Here is a 21,607-nt window from a genome sequence, read left to right as displayed (position 1 = left end):
CTGGATATTTTGCTCATTAGTTGATGCAGTCTCTTCCTAGTCTCGATGGTCTTTACATTTCAGTATGATTTTGCAGTGGCTGGTACCGGTTGTGCCTTTCCATGTTTAGCGCTTCCTTCAGGAGCTCTTTTAGGGCAGGCCTGGTGGTGACAAAATCTCTCAGCATTTGCTTGTCTGTAAAGTATTTTATTTCTCCTTCACTTATGAAGCTTAGTTTGGCAGGATATGAAATTCTGGGTTGAAAATTCTTTTCTTTAAGAATGTTGAATATTGGCCCCCACTCTCTTCTGGCTTGTAGGGTTTCTGCCGAGAGATCCGCTGTTAGTCTGATGGGCTTCCCTTTGATGGTAACCCGACCTTTCTCTCTGGCTGCCCTTAACATTTTTTCCTTCATTTCAACTTTGGTGAATCCGACAATTATGTGTCTTGGAGTTGCTCTTCTCGAGGAGTATCTTTGTGGCGTTCTCTGTATTTCCTGAATCTGAATGTTGGCCTGCCTTGCTAGATTGGGGAAGTTCTCCTGGATAATATCCTGCAGAGTGTTTTCCAACTTGTTTCCATTCTCCCTGTCACTTTCAGGTACACCAATCAGACGTAGATTTGGTCTTTTCACATAGTCCCACATTTCTTGGAGGCTTTGCTTGTTTCTTTTTATTCTTTTTTCTCTATACTTCCCTTCTCACTTCATTTCATTCATTTCATCTTCCAGGGCTGATACCCTTTCTTCCATTTGATCGCATCGGCTCGTGAGGCTTCTGCATTCTTCACGTAGTTCTCGAGCCTTGGTTTTCAGCTCCATCAGCTCCTTTAAGCACTTCTCTGTATTGGTTATTCTAGTTATACATTCTTCTAAATTTTTTTCAAAGTTTTCAACTTCTTTGCCTTTGGTTTGAATATCCTCCCGTAGCTCGGAGTAATTTGATCGTCTGAAGCCTTCTTCTCTCAGCTCGTCAAAGTCATTCTCCGTCCAGCTTTGTTCCGTTGCTGGTGAGGAACTGCGTTCCTTTGGAGGAGGAGAGGTACTCTGCTTTTTAGAGTTTCCAGTTTTTCTGCTGTGTTTTTTCCCCATCTTTGTGGTTTTATCTACTTTTGGTCTTTGATGATGGTGATGTACAGATGGGTTTTTGGTGTGGATGTCCTTTCTGTTAGTTTTCCTTCCAACAGACAGGACCCTCAGCTGCAGGTCTGTTGGAGTACCCGGCCGGCCGTGTGAGGTGTCAGTCTGCCCCTGCTGGGGGGTGCCTCCCAGTTAGGCTGCTCGGGGGTCAGGGGTCAGGGACCCACTTGAGGAGGCAGTCAGCCCGTTCTCAGATCTCCAGCTATGTGCTGGGAGAACCACTGCTCTCCTCACAGCTGTCAGACAGGGACATTTAAGTCTGCAGAGGTTACTGCTGTCTTTTTGTTTTTCTGTGCCCTGCCCCCAGAGGTGGAGCCTACAGAGGCAGGCAGGCCTCCTTGAGCTGTGGTGGGCTCCACCCAGTTCAAGCTTCCAGGCTGCTTTGTTTACCTAAGCGAGCCTGGGCAATGGCGGGCGCCCCTCCCCCAGCCTCGCTGCCGACTTGCTGTTTGATCTCAGACTGCTGTGCTAGCAATCAGCGAGACTCCGTGGGCGTAGGACCCTCTGAGCCAGGTGCGGGCTATACTCTCCTGGGGCACCGTTTCCTAAGCCCGTCGGAAAAGCACAGTATTCGGGTGGGAGTGGCCCGATTTTCCAGGTGCCGTCTGTCGCCCCTGGAAAGGGAACTCCCTGACCCCTTGCGCTTCCCGAGTGAGGCAATGCCTCGCCCCTGCTTCGGCTGGCGCACGGTGCGCTCACCCACTGACCTGCGCCCACTGTCTGGCACTCCCTAGTGAGATGAACACGGTACCTCAGATGGAAATGCAGAAATCACCCGTCTTCTGCGTCGCTCGCGCTGGGAGTTGTAGACCAGAGCTGTTCCTATTCGGCCATCTTGGCTCCTCCCCCCAGCTCTGATATTCTGATAGACACCTGACCTGATACTCCGATGGACATCTGACTTGTCAGAGAGCTGAAGACTTACAAAAGTACCAGTTGCCATATACTGATATAAATATTTCTAAGTAAATAATTGGATAACTCATTCCATCAAAAATTAGCATGCTTGTCCTGTTACTAATTATTTGAAACCAACTCTCCTAGCCTTCATCTGCTTATTTTTATCCTCCTGTGCTCATGGAAAAACATTCCCAAGAGTCTTCATTTTTTTTTTTTTTTTTTTTTTTCCTTTCTGGGCCAACTGCAACTAACACATAGATGGCAAGATGCTATTAAAGAATAAATCAGAAAAGCTTCTTAACAACACAACATGCTTCCTGAAGCTAGTGCTTGAGTTATAACACTGTGTTAACAGCAAGTTCAGATACATTTAAAAACTTTTAAAGTGTCAACTGTTGAGGTTAGTGATAGTGCTCTGTATTATTAGATATAAGCCCAGTTCATGTCATATTGCAAATCCCATGCTTCTCCATTCTTGCACACTGAAGGTCCACTTATCAGTTCTAGAATGTTGAAGCCCTGAGTCTTCAGGGAAGACTGTTCTTTTTCACTAGAAGAATCTCACGTGCTCCAGGTATTATATGAGGTAAGATTTTGGCATTACTGGTAGCTCTTCATATCCTGTGGAAAATGATGTTCCTGTCTTCAATTGAGGGAAACCACTTATTTATCTTATTAGGAAGTATCACAAGCAGTTTCCTTTGTGAGTAAGGAATAGGTGCTGTCTGTCATTTGCTGTGTCTTCTTCCCTCATGGTAGAGAGGGTTTGGTCCTACGTACATAAAGGCCACCTCAGGATATTAGATTTGTCGGGGTCTGAAGGGCTTCTTGACATCTAGCAAAAGCACTAATCCAAACTAAATGAATTTAAACAATACAAAATACGCAGGAGTATCAGCTCCGTGTGCCATGTGTATAACTCATGGACAATCCACACTACATACCAGTCTTTGAGGCAATCCAATCTCGATACTTAGTTACTCTGGTGTAGACTCCAGGTTTTTTGGGAAGCGCACATGATTGTCCCCAACTTACTATACCTACAATGTACCAGATGTCATGATTATCATAAACCAGAGGTCCACCAGAATCTCCCTGAAATAAAAACATATTTTAAATTGTTAACTCTACTTTAATTCAGTGGGAAGGTATTGTAATCTGACGTTCACAGAGAAAAAAGGAAATTGGTACACAGACCACAGCCAGACGACAGACTATATAATGGGTCTCTCAACTGAATTAAATTTTTTGCTAAACTTTAAAGGGCATTGTTTTTCTTAGGAAGGCTAACATTCATTCACAGGAAATGGTTACATTATTTCTGTATCAGTATCCTTAGTTTTTTTTTTTTTTTTCTAGTTTGACCAGGCCTGTTTAGCATGGTTTAGTAACTATGTATATAAAATGTTAAATGTGAGATTAGCATGTGTAAGCCTAGGTATACAATTTCAAGGATCTCTTCCAAATGTCACCTTGATTGTATTTTATGGACCTATTTTTGGTCTCCTTTTCTTTTACTCACCTATTTCTAATTAGTTTTCTTGCTAAATTTTTATAAACTCCTTTAAATCTCATTTGGAAAACAAAAATAAGAACAAAGAAGATTAAGTAAATAAACAAATAAACGTGGTCGTTAAAAGTGTGGTCTCAGAAGCTGAAATGCCTGTTTCAGGTCCAGCTTTATTAATTACTGGCTGTATGACCCTAGGTAAGATACTTAAGCTTTCTATGCCTCTTCCTCACTTATTTATTTATCTGTTTCTTTAATTAACTATTTATTGAGTTCCTATTCTATGTCTGAGGCAATCTGATGTCTATTAGGGATAAAATGATGACCAAAAATGTTAGGGATAAAATGATGACCAAAAATGACGGGCTCCTGTGCTAATAGAGTTTGAAGTTTAGGTTAAAAACAACAACAACAACAACAACAATATTAAATAAGCCTAAACACAAATGCAAAATTACCATTATGATAAGTACTATGGTAACACACAACAGGGAAATTTGACTGATAAGGAAAAACAGGAAAGTTTCCCCTGATGAGTATAATTGAGCTGATATCTGAAGGAAGAAGAGCAGAGCACAAGAGAAGTGGGGGTTAGGTGTGTTATAGGCAGAGGGAACAGTATTGCAAATGCTCTGTGGCATGAAGGAGCCTGGCAAATGCAAGGGCCTAAAAAAGAGGTGGGTGTAGAGAGGAGTATAAGAGGGGCAAATAGTGTGTGGTGAGTCTGGAAAGTAAGGAAAGACAAGTCCATGTAGAGCCTTGTAGGTCTTGTTTAGAAGTTTTTGTTTATATCTTAAGACTAAAGGTAAGCCACTGAAGTGTTTCAGAGAGAGATCTGACATGATTAGCATTTTTTTGGAAATGGTTTTGGCTCTTATTTGACTAACACACGAGAGGAGCATAAGAGTAAAAATGAGGAAATTAGCAAGACAGCTCGTGTAGTTGTCTGGTCAAGGGAGGAAGGAAAGGAGTGTGAAAGAGAGACAAAGAAAGGAGAAATGGTAATGCAGAAATATTTAAGAAGGTAAAACAACCTATTAAGACTGAATCATGAAGAAGTGGAAAACCTGAAGAAATGGAAAACCTGAACAGATCAATAATAAGTAAGAATATTGAATCAGTAATTAAAAAGTCTCCCACCAAAGTCAAGTCTAGGACCAGATGGCTTCACAGTTCAATTCTACCAAGCATCTAAAGAAGAACTAATACCAGTCTTTCTGAAACTCTTCCACAAAACTTAAGAAGGAATACTCCCAAACTCATTTGACAAAGTGAGGATTACCTTGATACTAAAGCCAGATAAGGACACTTCAATATTCCTGATAAACATAGAATGTAAAAATCCTTAACAAAATACTCATGAACCAAATTCAAATAGATTAAAGGAATCATTCATCATTACCAAGTGGGATTTATCCCTCAGATGCAAGAATGGTTCAATATATTCAAATCAATAAGTGTGATTCATTACATTAACAAAATGAAGGCTAAAAACTATGATCCATTCAACAGATGCAGGAAAAGCTTTTGAAAAAAGCTTTTTTTTGTAAGAAAAACTTTCAACATAATAGGTGTATGTCAAACACAATAAAAGTCACATATTGGCTTTTATTATTAAAGCCATAGTGAAAAATCTGAAGTGTTTCCTGTAAGACCAGGGACATCAAAAGGATATCTACTCTGATTTCTTTTCAACGCAGTTCTGGAAGTTGTCGCTAGAGAAATTAGTCAAGAGAAAGAAATACAAGACATTCTAATAGAAAAGGAAGAGATGAAATTGTCTTTGTGTGTTGACAACATGATCTTATAGATAGAAAACCCTAAAACCAACAAAAAGCTGTTAGAAGAGATAAACAAATTCAGTAAGTTTGCAGAATACAAAATCAATATACAAAACTCAGTAGTGTTTCCATATACTAATAGTGAGCTATCTGAAAAGGAAATTAAGAAAACAATCCATTTACAATAGCAACAAAAAATAAAACACTTGGGAGTAAATTTAACTGAAGAGGTGAATGCTTTGTATACTGAAAACTATAAAATATAGAAGAAAGAAGCTGAAGAAAACACAAAAATGAAAAGATACTCCATGTTTATGGATTGAAAGAATTATCGTTGTTAAAACGTTCATTAAAATGTTAAAATTATCATTGTTAAAATGCAATCCCTACCAAAATTCCAATGCCATTTTTCACAAAGAAAGAAAACAATCCTTAAATCCATATAGAAGCAAAAAAAAAAAACCTTGAATGGTCAAAATAATTTTGAGCAAAAAGAACAGAGCTAGAGGCCTTACACTACCTGGTTTCAAAATGTCTTATAAAGCAATTGTAATCAACATAGCGTGGTCCTGGCATAATAACAGACTCATCAACTAATGGAATAGAATAGAAAGCCAGAAAAAAACACATATATTTATAGTCAATTGATTTCTTGACAAAGATACCAAGAATACACACTGAGGAAAAGATAGTCTATTCAATAAATGGTGCTGGGAAAATTGGTTATCTACATCAGAAGAATAAAATTAGGCTGGGTGTGGTGGCTCATGCCTGTAATCCCAGCACTTTGGGAGGCTGAGGCAGATGGATCACTTAAGGTCAGGAGTTCGAGACCAGCCTGGCCAACATGGAGAAACCTCATCTTTACTGAAAATATAAAAATTAGCCAGGCATGGTAGCACATGCCTGTAGTCCCAGCTACTTAGGAAGCTGAGACAGGAGAATAACTTGAACCTGGAAGGCAGAGGTTGCAGTGATTCTAGATCATACCACTGCACTCCAGCCTGAGTGACAAAGCGAGACTGTCTCAAAAAAAAAAAAAAGGAGAAGAATGAAATTAGACCCTTACCCTTACACCATGCACAAAAAGAAACTCAAAATGGATTAAAAACCTAAACTTAAGACCTGAAACTATAAAACTACTAGAAGAAAACAGAGGAAAAGCTCCACGACATTGGTTTGGGCAAGGATTTTTGAATATTACCTCAAAAACTCAGGCAACAAAAGCAAAAATAGGCAAATGAGATTGTATCAAACTGAAAAGCTTTTGCACGGCAAACACACAAAACAAAACAACAATTAATAAAGTGAAGAGACAACTCACAGAATGGGAAAACATGTTTGCAAACCATATATTTGATAAGGGCTTATATCCAAAATGTATAAAGAAGTTAACACAATAGCAAAAACAAAACAAACAAAACCTGATTTCAAAAAATTGGCAAAGGACTTAGATACCTCTCAAAAGAAGACATACAAATGACCATCACGTTCATGAAAAAAATGCTCAGTATTACAAATCATTAGGGAAATGAATTTAAACCACAACGAGATATCTCTTCACTCCTATTAGAATGGTTTGTATAAAAAAGATGAAAGTCAAGTATTGATGAGGATGAAGAGAAAAGGGAACCCTTATATACTCTTGGTGGGAATGTAAATTAGTACAGATATTATTGAAAACACTATGGAGGCTCTTTATAAAACTAAAAACAGAACTACCATATGATCTAGCAACCCCACTTCTGGGAATATATCCAAAAAATTACAATCAATATTCAAAGGAATATCTGTACTCCCATGTTCACTGCAGCATTATTCACAATAGCCAAGATATGGAATCAACCTAAGTGTTCATCAGTGTGTGAAGAGATAAAGAAAATATGATATATCTACAAAATAAATATTATGCAGCCATAAAAAGAATAAATTCTGTCCATTTGGGACAACATACATGAATCTAGAGGACATTATGCTAAGTCCTCTTAGCATATACTTTACCAGAAATAAGCCAGGCACAGGAAGACATATACTTTACATAATTTCACCTATATATGCAATCTAAAACAGTTGGATTCATAGAAGTAGAGAGTAGACTGATGACTACCAGAGTCTGGGTGAGCCTAGGGGGGTGGAGAGTGAGGGAAGGGGGAGTTGCTAGTCAGAGGGTGCCAAGTTTCAGTGAGGAGGAATAAGTTTTGAGATCTACTGCAAAGCAGGGTGACTATAATCAATAATACTGTATTATAGATTTCAAAATAACTGAGAGTAAATTTTAGATGTCTATCACCAAAAAAATGTTAAGTGAGGTGACGGATATGTTAATTAGCTTTACTTAACCATTCCACATTGTATACATGTATCAAATGTCACATTGTACTCCATAGATGTAATACAATTATGATTTATCAATAAAAAATAATGGACAGTGAAATCTGAGCTGGAAAAGTAGAAGCTGGAAGAAAGGAAATGACTAATGAACTGTGAGAATACAGAGGAATCAATGGACAATAGGTGTCTATGAAGTTGAAAAAAGACTGTTTTTCATTCAATCAGTCATCACATATTTTCACCAGTCTATTTCAGGTGCAGTAAATAAAACAGATTAAAATATGTCTTCCTTCAAGAATCTTACATTTTAGTTAGTGGAGAAATAGGCAATAAGCTAGATAAATAAAAATACTGCATACTGGAAGGTGACAAAGGCTAAGGAGAAAAATAGAAGAGAGAAAGGACACAAGGAATGTACCTGTAGGTTGTGCATGTTGGGAACGAGAGTTGGTAGACTAGAGTATAACATAGGAAGTGTATATAGGAAAGCAGTAGTTAAAAAGCAAGGGGGAAACACTGGGGGATAGTAGTCAAAAAGGAAGATGCAAATGAGCATTTTTGGAGATGGAGCAGTTTTTGATAACGAAGCCCATAGTGTGACTCTAAGAGGAGGGTCTGAGGTGGCTGAAGAGTATAGAAGATCACTGGAGAAAAGGAGGTCTAGGAACTAAAAGTCCAGCATTTAAACAGGTCGGTGTTGCTAATGCAGGGCTTGGAATGGAAAGAAAACCTGTTTCAGCTGTCGCTGTCATTAAAAAATGTGAGGGGCGAAGGGAAATGACTGGGAGGCTGGGGGATGAATATGGTAATTATAATATTGCTTTTATCTCATTACATTAAATGAAATAATGTATAAAAAGTGCTTAATTTTTGGCTTAGCATATATTAAACACTCAATACAATTATTGTTATTGTTATGATTATTAGATAAACTCAGTTCTTGGTGTAAGAGATGCCATTTTTTTTTCTCCTAGGTAAAATATATGCCAAACTCAGAAATAGCTAATGGAAACTTTCCTCATAAACTTTTGGCCTTGACTTTAAACTTACCTTACATGCATCTATTTTTCCTTCCATGAATCCAGCACATAACATTCCTGGAGTTATCAGGCCATCATACACATCCTTTCTGTTACACACATCAGTGCTTATGGTTTCCACTCTGGCTTGCCGAAGTGTATTTTGTATAGGTCCTATTGCACAAATGGACAAACAAATAAACAGTATTCCTCAAATACGACTGTATCTAAGACATAAAAGACACATAAATTGTAGCAAAAGCCAAAGATTATTTTATTAACATTAGCTATCATCTTATTTTCTGTGTCATAAATGTCTACATGCAAGGAACCATAAACATACACGTCCCAGTATTATATCACATTTGTAGATCTTTCAAGGATATTAGGAGCCTTAAAACTACATGCAAAATATTACATATGCATGCATTTTTTTCATGAGGAGAGGGTCCATAGTCCTCATTAGATTCTCATACAGGTTCATAACATTGATCTTGTCCAACTGCCACATTTTCCGTATAAGGAAACCATGGACCCTGGAAGTTCACTGACATTCCTAAAGCTATTCAAGTAGAAACCAGGACACAGCTGCACAGATCTCTTCATGCTACTCTACTCTGTCATGTATTATTTAGGGGTGTCTCACAGCATGGGAAACAAAATGAATGCCCAATATGTGCTAGTGATCTGATGACAACACAGAACAGGGCTGGGTGTTAGGAGGAGAGGATACTGCACAGTTGAATACAGAAAAGAAGTAGTTTAGGGCTCTGAGTTGAAGCTATTGGTGAGTAGCCCTGAGCTAGCTGTAAGAGACTTTTAAGAACCTCTCACAAAGCTAAGTTGGATATGCATGGAGCATTCGGAAAACTTTTCATATAATAAAATTCTGTCAAAAAAAAAAAAAAAAAGCTAGATTAAGATATATTAGCAGTAGTTGGCCGGGCACGGTGGCTCATGCTTGTAATCCCACCACTTTGGGAGGCCGAGGCAGGCAGATCACGAGGTCAGGAGATCGAGACCATCCTGACTAACACGGTGAAACCCTGTCTCTACTAAAAATACAACAACAACAAAAAAATTAGACAGGCGTGGTGGCGGGTGCCTGTAGTCCCAGCTATTCAGGAGGCTGAGGCAGGAGAATGGTGTGAACCCGGGAGGCAGAGCTTGCAGTGAGCCAAGATGGCGCCACTGCACTCCAGCCTGGGTGACAGAGTGAGACTCCATCTCAAAAAAAATAAATAAATAAAATAAGATATATTAGCACTAGTTTTTTTTTCAGTATATCCTTGATAGAAACATAAGTATCTCTCTTTTTTTTTTCAGGTTCTAATTCTTACTCGTTTATTTTAAAAATCCTGGAGAAATCTCATTGATGTAACAATAAAAGATTAATTTTTCGCTTTAATGCAGCCCTGTAACACACATTCTCAAACCTCATGTCATCCAATATAGCTTTTGTATTTTTTCTTATAATTCATGTGTATGAATGCATAGAGCTGCCTTTTTTAAATGAAAAAATACAGAATTTCACGGTCTTTTTGGATTTCTTTTAAGGCCTTTCAGTATATCCAAGCTGAAGTAATATCTATGCATTGTTTTGTTATTATGGTAATAACAAGTTCTAGTTTATAATAATATATAGTACTTAGTTGGGACTAGGAGCAATGATATACTGCTTTTTAGTAACTGGTAAATAGTATGTTTTTGTCTATTTTAACTAGAAATGAGAAGGAGAAAAAAGAAACTATTTTTAATATATATAAAACATTCTATTTAATAAAGTATATGCATAAAATGATATATTAGGTAAGAAGCAAAATTATAAAGAAAACAGCTTATAATATTCCTGATTAATTAGAGTTCCTAAATATAAAAAACAAATGAAAGTGACTTGCCATTTAAAAAATTAGCACATTATACAACTTTTATATACTTCAGAGGAAATAAAGATCTCGTGACACTGTTCTGAGGAATCATTGCATTTATAAAAATCGAAGGCTTAATTTTGCAAATACAGCTTTCAAGCTGTATGAGCAAATTTAACTTACATGAAAGGCACAAGATAACATCATGTTGAAGAACTTTATCTGTAAATTTCATAAAGTCTAGTCACAAGTTACTGGAAACTTCATAAGGAATCTCAGAACTGTTTTTAACATGATGTTCCAATTCAAACAGAACTGCATAGTCTTTATATCACAAATATAAATTGAAGTAAGAGTGAAGATTTAGAGAACAGTTTCTTATTTTGGATGCTACCTGCTTTACACAGTGTTGGTTACTAAATCCTCAGAGCATAAAATTAAAATTGAATTGTTTTTCATTTTCTACAGCTTATCTGCTATGTTTTCAGTTTGTAAAAAAAATGTATTTTCACATTACTGCAATTTTTGAAGAGTCAATCACTGAAAGAAATTTTAAAGTAAAGTCCTGCTCTACTAGCTTCCTACATTGGAATACAAGAATACAGGAAGTGCTTTCAACAGAAAGTTACGTAGTTCTACAGCACAACTTGTCTAAAGACTTGCAAGGGACCAGTACAGTGACTTTGTCTCTTTGGATCAGGCAAAAGCAGAAGCAAATGAAAAATGAACTTTTAAAAAAATTAACATATTAAAAACATTCCTGTATGAAAACGAATGCTTGTCTGCACTTAGATTTAGTGCTATAGAGAGGAACTGAGGCACAACGAAACTAAGTGCACAAAGGGAACATGTCTGAAATAAAACAATTTTCAATGTGACTGAAACCCTTTGCCATTAGATATGACTTATGATAGGGTTGGAGGACTACTTTTTCATGTTAAAGAACATTACAAACACCAGGGACTGGCCAAACTATGTTTTATAAATAATACGTAGAGTGATATTAAAATTATATTGCAACGAAAATTCTGGTTTTTAAAATCACTTATAATTTTGATTTTTCATAAAATTACTGGCTCTTTTGCAAAATTAAAATTAACTTCAAATCAAAAACATCTTATTAAATTTCTGGAGGACTGTTAGTTTAGCAATGATAATATACGTTTCTCAGTTTCCCAAACAAGCTCTACCAGATACACATATTTTCTTCATTTATGTCAGTATTAGATGTTCTTTCCATAGAACTTAAAGCGTTTTGGTAAAAGGTTGAATATGATTCTTCAAAGAACAGCTCTTCTAATAGTGACTTGGTAGAAACAGTAATGTTGTAATTAGAGAGATATGTTGCCTTGGATGGTAACTGTTTGCTTATTCTAGTCATCATGACTCTAGCAACACCTGCCATCTACGTACTTGCCGTCCTTTCGACTCTTTCATTTCAGTCCAGTGATTGAGTTCTTCTCCAGAGCTGTTGAGACCTAAATAAATCCAGCCTATCATCTCTTTTCTTCTCATGCTGCTTTTGTTATACACAGACAGTATGAGTGTCACATCAGAAAGCTGAAATAGGGCCACTTGAAAAACAAAAGTTTCCGTGTATACTGGATTTGGCTGCCCTCTGCGGATGGATATCTTGCATTTGGACATCTCTTGATCCACGGATTTCAGTAGAGTTAACTTATGTATTGGGTGGTCTGTTTGCTGCCAAATTTTCTAAGTGGCTGCCTTTTATCACTTCTGCTGATAGCCTTCCATTTGTGGCATTATAAAGTAGGCTAATGAGAATTTCTGGAACTGAGCCGTCTTCAAGAGACTGACATGCAGATGTGCTTTCACTACACGACATTTCTGAAACGCTCATTTGAGAGTCACAGCCAAATTTTATCTTGTGAATGGTTCCTTGTACTGTATCCTGAACCAAGATCTGGAAGCCCTCCAACATTTTCAAAACAGAACTGTTTATTAATATAGAGAAAAAGAAGCAACATCAAGATAATAAACACCCCAACAGCTGACAAAAATCCGACTGCCTCTGGAGATACTTTTCTAAAACAGGTAATTTCATGTACTCTACAGGTTCTCTCTCCAACTTCAATCGCCATGATGAGCTCACCATGGACCGCACCAACTGATGGTGGAAACTTAAGTATTTATTTCTCATTAAAACATTCAGTTAATCTTTTTCTCTCTCTTTTTTTTTTGTTTTCTGTTTTTGTTTGTTTTGAGATGGAGTCTTGCTCTGTCACCAGGCTGCAGTGCAATGGCGCAGTCTCGGCTCACTGTAACCTCCACCTCCCAGGTTCAAGCAATTCTCCTGCCTCAGCCTCCCAAGTAGCTGGGACTACAGGCCTACACCACCATGCCCGGTTAATTTTTTTTTGTATTCTTAGTAGAGACGGAGTTTCACCATATTGGCCAGGATGGTCTTGATCTCCTGACCTCGTGATCCACCTGACTCGGCCTCCCAAAGTGTTGGGATTACAGGCTTGAGCCATCACCGCTGGCCTAATCTTTCTCTTTAAAGTAGAGTGAACTAGTATCTAGAAATCTTAAGTTCTGGTGTTTAATTTATACAATTACTAGACTTGTTGTCTTTTAACACCCCTAGCAGGTTGGACACAGGAAAAAGATACAGATTTTATTGGCTAATCAAAAAAAATGCTCAAAATATTTCCAACCCATTTGAATGTTTATGATCATCATAAATTATCATACAGTGAGAAAGAATTAAAATAAACAAAGGAAAAAGCTATCATTACATTTGTGATTTAAATTATATGCTGATTAAAATAAAGTATATGTAACGTATTTATATCCAGGAAAGACAAAATTTGTGATTACTTACTGCCTTGCACTCCCATAGTGTTCTGTCCCTTCTTATATCACCTGATGCAGTTGCTTTTTTTCCTTCTATATTAGTCTCTCTCCCTGACTTTTTTTCCACCGCTCCAGTTGAGCAGTTCAGGAGATTTCTTTCTTTTCTTTTCTTCTTTCTTTTATTTATTTATTTTTTTTTTGGAGATGGAGTCTAACTCTGTCGCCCAGGTAGGAGTGCAGTGTTTCCATCTCAGCTCACTGCAACCTCTGCCTCCCAGACTCAAGCAATTCTCCTGCCTCAGCCTCCCAAATAGCTGGGATTATAGGTGCACACCACCATGCCCAGCTAATCTTTTTTTGTATTTTAGTAGAGATGGGGTTTCACCATGTTGGCCAGGCATGTCTTGAACTCCTGACCTCAGGTGATCCGCCAGCCTCGGCCTCCCAAAGTGCTGGGATTACAGGTGTGAGCCACCACACGTGGCCACCACTGCTCCAATTGTAAACTCAAAGATAGGACCTGATTTTTACTTTTTAACCCACAGTCCCCTGTTATGCCCAAGGCCACACATACTGGAAAGACCATTACTTCTATTAAAAGCTTAAGAGGGATTCCTTAAGATAGATAGCTCGTTTGATCTCAAGACATTCCTGTGGTAAGAAAATTAGGTTGAAATTGCTCACCATCATCTACAATGGATCCAAATCCTGTGACAAACACACTTGTTTTAGGTGGCAACTTTATAGACGAATCTGGGAGGCAAACTCTCTGGACTATATTTGAAAACTCAACTCTGGCAGAGAGCTGAACCAAAGCAATGTCATTTTCATTTGTTTCTCTATGGTAATTCTCATGAAGAATAATTTTCCTCACATTTCGTTTCATTGTGGGTGGTGTTATAGTTGCACCAAAAGTAGCAATCCATTGAGTTGGGTCTTTATTTCTGCAAAAAATTAAAAAGTAATACTTGTGATGCTTGACTTAATTCTGTAAAAAAGACTGAGACTGTATTTCTTCCCAACTATCAGTATTATGCTCCTGAAACATTCTTTTGGTGAGAAAGTTTGTAGTTGATAAAATAATAGGAAAAATAGTTTTTAAAATTATTACAATTAATTATGTACAAATAATGAATTAATAACTATGATTAATTTCCAATTTTTAAAGTTCTTGCTAGGAACTCTTCAGGTTCTTTTTTCCTTAATTTCAACAAACTGTGTAGAAATTAATCTTGATTTGTTTTGGATAATATACATACTAAGAGGCATTTTCTCTCCATGTCGCATCTTCCACTGATTCTTATTTTATGACTCACTTTTTGGTTCTTATTTTACTGGTTTTACTGTGATCTTTGAAGTGAAATGTAATTTGTCTGCTTTGCAAACCTTCATGTATACACATGGTTTTTTCTCCACCCTACGCCCATATCCCTCCCTGATATACAAGGGCTAATTAATCCTAACTCAAAGTCAGCTCCTACTGCCCATGGATCTGGCCTGGTCGGTCCCTCTTACTAGACTTTCAGTTCTCCTTTCACATAGATGCTTTTCTCTCCCACAAGGTTTATATCACCAGCAAATTCTAGCTAGTCCTATTATGTCTTTACTTCCTCATGGTCCTCCAAAGCCTGGTTCCTTCTTTTTAAAGTTATCCTCATCCTGAGTGACTGGAAATATATAGTAACTTGAAATTCTATGGTTGAAGAGAGGATTACTATGTTGGTGAATCATCAACCTTTAAATGTAATTTAAAAAACCCTGAAAGATCAGTGGTTTCCTAAGTGCTGCACTTCCCTAAAAATGAGCAGGCAGAGGCCAGGTGTGGTGGCTCATGCCTGTAATCCCAGCACTTTGGGAGGCCAAGACGGGTGGATCATGAGGTCAGGAGTTCAAGACCAGCCTGACCAATATGGTGAAACCCCATCTCTACTAAAAATACAAAAATTAGCTGGGCGTGGTGGTGCGTGCCTGTAGTACCACCTACCCAGGAGGCTGAGGCAGGAGAATCACTTGTTGAACCTGGGAGGTGGAGGTTGCATTAAGCCAAGATCGCACCATCGCACTCCAGCCCGGGTGACAGAGCAAGACTCTGTCTCAAAAAAAAAAAAAAAAAAAGAGCGGGGAGATGGGAGGGGTTCTGCTCTCATCTATTTCACTTCTTTAGAGATAAAGATAAGATTTTATTCAAACCAGAAATCTTAGGACTAACTGAAGCATCCATTTGAAAACTAGACACTAGATACTAGAATTCTCAGAGATACAAAGACATATATGACTTCAGGCCTTAAGGAGTTTACAAATGAATCAGATAGAGAATAAAAATTATCCTATCCTTTTATGCATTGTCAATAAGAAAGGAAGCCTCACGTGATAGGCCAATTCAACATGTTTTATGAATACGAAAATTAAGACCCAGAAGTTCAGTGACTTGTGCAGGTAAGTGACACTCTGCTGGTTAGTGCCAAAAGGAGATGGTCCAGGTCTCTTTCCATCCTTTCAAGAAGGTTTTCCCCACTCACAGTGTTTCACAAAGACAGTAATCATTTTTCATAGACATAAAGGTTTTAAGGTTTGTCTTAAATATGATTTTGAAAATACATTATTTCTGCAGAAAAAATAAATTTATAAAAACTTAGGCCGGGCGCGGTGGCTCACGCCTATAATCCCAGCACTATGGGAGGCTGAGGCAGGCGGATCACGAGGTCATGAGATCGAGACCATCCTGGCTAACACGGTGAAACCCCGTCTCTACTAAAAATACAAAGAATTAGCCGGGCGCGGTGGCGGGTGCCTGTAGTCCCAGCTACTCGGGAGGCTGAGGCAGGAGAATGGCGTGAACCCAGTAGGCGGAGCTTGCAGTGAGCCGAGATAGTGCCACTGCACTCTGGCTTGGGCGAAAGAGCGAGACTCCGTCTCAAAAAAAAAAAAAAAAAAATTAAAGATGTGAATAATGCAATATTGTCTTCAAAGTACCACATAGTTTTCCTTCATAACAGTACACCGCATTGTGTGATTACATGAAATTATTAATATATCACTTCTAAATCGCACTCTTTTTTCTCTAGGATCATCAATTTACCCAACTCTTTTGGATTATTATTATCAGCATAAAATATGCTATAATGTGTCTCCCATATTTTTAAAAATCCTTCCTTTAACTTCACAACTTCCCTCAACTGTCCAATTTGGTCTGATCCCTTTCATTTAAAAACTTCTTAAAAGCAGTTTTAAAACTTACTGCATCTAATCCTCCTTCCATTTTCTATTGAATCCATTCCCATCCCTATCACACTAGAAAAACTTCTTTTATCAAGGTCACCAGTAACCTCTACTTCATCAAGCTCAATGGCCAATTCCCATGTAGGTCTGTGAGTACCCAGAGCCTGCACTGGACCTTGGAAACAAGTATTTCAATCGCCACAGCCTGTATTCTTCACTAAATATTAAGTTGGAATTCGGATTTGTTTATTTTTAATTTACATAAAGAGAGATCAGTTATAAACTAAAATGGAAGACACTCTCACAAAAACAGAAGTGCAAAGATTGGAGGACTGTGTGAATATGAAAAAATTAGAAAATCTTCACAAATGAGCGGGACTCAAATTTACCCATAAGGCATAATGCCAGTTATTTCGGGAGTTGTAAATACACATATATAAGTGAGTCCCTTTTCTCTTCACTTCTGCGAAAAAGCAACAGATAATCACCTTAGTATCTTGGAACCATCTGGGTTGTTACCCTTAGAAGGATGATAAAGCACCTCTGAGAATCACCAGGGATAGGCTCCTTTAATAAGGTGCAGGGTGCAGAAGTAGTGCCACTGGCCAGGCAAAGGGTCTTTATTTAGAGTTTTGTCTTTGAGAGTTTAAAAGGAAAAGCTTTCTGTACCATGATGGTAAAACTTCAGAGAAGAAAGATGGTGTGTTCCTGACCTCTTGGGGCAGTAGGGTGCCTATGTATGTCTGTGTACATGAAGTGACACAGCTGAGTTTTAAGAGGTACAACCATGAAAGCCCAAACAGAGAGATTTTGCTGGGCTGTACATAACCAGTCTTGAATACTGTGAGGGGAGTAAGACAAGGTAGCAGGTCTCTCCTGCCTTCCACACTCCTTTCTGGACCATACAGGCCTGCAGGGTTCCTAGAGAATGCAATGAGAAGAGAGAACTTCAAGAGGGATACCTATGATTCTTTTCTTATTTGTAAAGTGATGGCAATGCTGACAGTGGGAAGTTAGAGGGATTAATTGGAAAAAAACAAAAGTAGCTGACTTTCTTCTTGAGTACGTAAAAGAGATTAAACTTGTTACATGTGTAATAATCTTTACACTAAAATAATCTACATATCATTTTATATAATACATAATAGGAAAGACAGCACTAGGTTCATGATGATAGAGGAAAATATATAAGAACTGTAAATGGCAAAACCCAACCATCAAAGATAGGCATAGGGGAAGCATAATCCATTTAGGGGACAGCTGGGTCTACCCTGAATGGAGCAAAGGATAAACTGGCAAGACTGGACTCTTCTAATGCACTAGATCAGTGGCAGATGAGGACTGTGAAAAGAAGGCTCACAGCAGCCTTGGTTAACTTACTTCCAAAAGCAGTGAGCTGCTGTGAGCAGCCATGTGTTACTGATAAGGCTGGCTCCACACTGATGGCCTGACCCTATGAGCTGGAGGCTGGCCTGCCATGGCCATTCCCCTTGCATAGCTGTTTCCCTTCCTTGGACAATTCTTTCAGTAGAAGAGGATGCTGGTAATGGCATGTTTGAAGACGTCATCCTTATTCCACAGCCTGCCACAGAAATACATGATCATTCGTATTCATAAAAAGGAGGAAAAAAGTATATTCTGATTTGCTTTGGTTATAAACAGTCCTTTGTTCCTGCTACCTTGTGAACCATTCATAGCACTCAGCCTTTGAGCTTATTTGATACAGGTTTTGCTGATCCTATTGAGGTTCAGAAGAAATGTTTACTAGCATTTCAAGGCATTCAGTCCAGGAATTAACTTCTGTCTCTCCTTACAAAGCATATATAGATAATTCATTGAGCACCAAAAATGTATAGATCCTCTGCTATGTGTTTTAGATGTATATATAGAAACATACCTTTTAGATGAGAAAATTAAGCCTTGAAGAGGGAACATTGCTGGCAGTCACCCAGCTGGTAAGTGACAGAGTGGGATACAAAATTAGGAGGATCCACACCAAAACTAGTAGCAGTATCCTTATTACTGAGAGAGAGCCCAATACTAAATGTAGGTCATGATTTTCCCTTAACTAATGACTAAAGAGAATCAATTTATTGTGTTTGCAAAGCCCTGTATTTTAACAGATGTAAACAATATTGACCTTTCTGGTCTTTTAAAACTTGAAAGGCTAGTTTAAAAAAAAATTCTTCCCTGATTTCAAACCCTCAGTTGACTAGATTTCAAGTCAATCTTAAAGGAGAACTTAAAGTGTTACAACATTTTTAATGGGCATGTTTGTCCACAATAGACCTTAACTATGTACCAATGCTGGAATGTGGGGTGCAGGGCAGGAACAGGAAGAGAATGTACATAACAGATATTTCAATAAAAATGCAAGCAGATTAACAAAAAATTAAAGCCTAAATGTTACCAGTTTAAAACACTCTCTTGAATTGTTAGATAATATTAAAACAATTATTTATAATGAATATTAATATAATACCTAGAATATTATGTAAGGTGTTTTTAACCACATCTCGTAGGTCATATAAACTTAAAATTGTATTTGGTATACATTTATAAATTTAAATATTTAAATACTAAAAATAATAAAAAGACTAAGTGTTCGGTTTACAAAAATATAAAATGAGTCTTAAAAAGCTTGGTAAACTTTACTGCCAACTTTTCTATAACTTTTTTTCATGATCTTTTACTGTGAAACAAACAGTTAATTGTGGGTTTTGGAACTTACGACTGTTAAGAAGATTTCTCATCTTTTTGCTGTCAATAGCTGGAATAAGCAAAACATGAATTAGCTGGCAGAAGAATATATTCCCATTTTCATGTTACATCGTTCAACTGGTCATTAATAGAAATGCGAATTATCTAAAGCATACATATTTCAAGAGAACACGAGATTTTTCATAATCAAGTAATATATAAATAACCCTTTGCTCTGATTTTATTTTTGGTCCAAATTGTGTAATTTACTTTAAAATTAAATCAGAGAGCATTTTATTTCCTGATTTTGCTCAGGAAAAAGAAACAGAAATTAGGAAATTAGGAAATAATAAATAAAGATAAATGTCCCTGACTGCTTTCTTTGGGAGCTCCAGTATAATCTGAGGCAGCAACCTCCAATTCCCATCACAATTGGTGTTTACCAACCTATGTGGTTTAGGCATATTCCTAATGGCCAGTCTGAAATGGTAGCTCTATGGAGCTAAATGCATCACAGACCCCTGAGGGCCCAATTTCAAGACCCTGATCTAACAGACTAGGAATTTAGTCAATGCAGGTTGATAACGTTGTCTCCCTGAGGATTCTCTCTTGTGAATGGCTTAGATGGTTGTGGCTCAGACAGCAGGCACTAGAGGCATGAAGTTCTTTCACATACAACCAGTCCAGAGACTCCAGCCATACACAAACTTTCACTTCATTTTATGTTTCCCTTCTGTGGCATCTTTTTTCCCTTCAAATTTATTCATTCATGTTCATTATAACTCAGCTACGTTAGATGTTTGTTGGGTTAGTGATTGGTTTTCTGTTTGTCAGTGAGAACATGGAGAATTAGTGATTTTATCAGGAACACTGACTTCTCCCCAAAAAGGGATGCGAGCCCCAATTCCTACTAGAGGTTTCATGGATATGTCTCTTTATTTAACAAAATACATGTATGTGGCAGAAACAGACATACACAGTTAAATCTTCATTATTGAGCATGGTCAGAGAATTTAGTTATTTTGGTATTAAAACAACTTGTATCATAAAAAATCATTGTATGTAACCAACAATGCGAAAATTTTTTTATAAATTGTACAATAAGAAACTCTACAGCTGTAACAACTCAGTAAACATAATATAATGTCACTTTTATAATGGATATTTTACTTTAGGATATATGATTGTGGCTTAGGACAGTTATATCATCAGGAATTGAGATTTCCATTGATAGAATGCTGGAAAATACTTTGTTTTACTTTGGAATATAATTGATTAACAATCAAGGTGGATACCATACTCTCCCTTATTTCTAATTACTTCTTGAGAATGTAACAATATTTGTGGGGATTCTATCTCAAAATATATTTAAAGAACTTTCCTGATTTCTAACAACAAAAGAATTAACTTTAGATAACTTGTTTCCTAAATAAATACATGACTATTGGGAAGGGAGAAGTCTTTTGAATCCAAAATACAAGCCCCTCTCCCGTCTTTTTTTATATTAAATTAGAAGTAACTAAACTTGGAAATACATAACAAGAAGCAATGAATGGAGCTGGAACATCTATCACATGTGACATGTATGCTAGTATTTGAGGGAGGGGAAATAAAATAAAAAGACACAGTTCCCGCCCTTGACATTTAAAATTTTGTTTGAAACACATTATTTTACTACCTTCAATTACATATTGGCATAGAAATCAGCTCAGGTTCCAACTAGCTGTAAGGTAGTTTGAATTTTAGTTTCCTAAACTTTTTGAACTTCCTTTTCTTCCACTTTGGGAGGAAAACAAAACAAGAACTTTCCTATTTCAATTCATGAGGAATAAATAAGGAAGTGATGAAAAATAGTTTTAGGTTGGAAATAAGCTAGAGAACCTCTTTACAGTTCATGTCACTGGCTCTTCCTACAGGGGTAAACCTTCATGAAGATGCCTTTCTTTGATACTATGAAAAATAACTCCCAGAACTGATCTGTAAAGACCTCTGTTAGTCACAATACCTGTGTCTAATTCTAGCCCCAAGGTTTGCTAATCCCATGTCTCACATCTTCCTTGAGTCTCAGCTTCTTTACCTGTAAAATGGCGAAAGTAATACTTACCCTTTGGAACTTTTGTAAGGACCCAATAACATATGATATGGAAAAAAGTTTAGAAATCTTATTAAAAGCCCTAGTAAAATGCGAAAAAAGAAAAAGTAATACTAAATTTTGCCTCATACTGGAATTTTATTTTAGTTTTATTCCATGCTGAGATTTTATATATATATATACATATATATATATAGCTTAGAAAAAATAAAATAAATATATATATATTGCTTACAAAAATTAAAGAGGGTTG

The 21,607-nt window shown here is 37.3% G+C and overlaps 2 protein-coding genes across 2 annotated transcripts in view; both read right to left on the bottom strand.

The window, feature by feature from the left end:
* Positions 1 to 2,243: 2,243 nt before the first annotated feature.
* Positions 2,244 to 21,607, bottom strand: part of TMPRSS11F (transmembrane serine protease 11F) — a 125,467-nt gene continuing 106,103 nt past the window's right edge. Inside the window, exons 7-11 of the mRNA XM_054485450.1 lie at positions 19,294 to 19,332; positions 17,943 to 18,144; positions 14,028 to 14,287; positions 8,690 to 8,832; positions 2,244 to 3,112 (exon numbers count right to left, since the gene is read on the bottom strand). Coding sequence (XP_054341425.1) covers positions 2,954 to 3,112; positions 8,690 to 8,832; positions 14,028 to 14,287; positions 17,943 to 18,144; positions 19,294 to 19,332 — 803 coding nt within the window. The 3' untranslated portion in view covers positions 2,244 to 2,953. The remainder of the gene's footprint in view (positions 3,113 to 8,689; positions 8,833 to 14,027; positions 14,288 to 17,942; positions 18,145 to 19,293; positions 19,333 to 21,607) is intronic.
* LOC129035224 (putative synaptotagmin-14-like protein) lies at positions 11,907 to 12,468 on the bottom strand. Its single transcript, XM_054485451.1, is given in 2 exon segments — positions 11,907 to 12,207; positions 12,209 to 12,468. Coding segments are annotated over 2 exon segments (561 nt in total).

This window comes from Pongo pygmaeus, chromosome 3 (assembly GCF_028885625.2).
Source record: "Pongo pygmaeus isolate AG05252 chromosome 3, NHGRI_mPonPyg2-v2.0_pri, whole genome shotgun sequence".
NCBI classification, from domain to species: Eukaryota; Metazoa; Chordata; class Mammalia; order Primates; family Hominidae; genus Pongo; species Pongo pygmaeus.
Note: the sequence above shows the minus strand (reverse complement) of the source record. Positions and strands in the feature narration are given on the sequence as shown.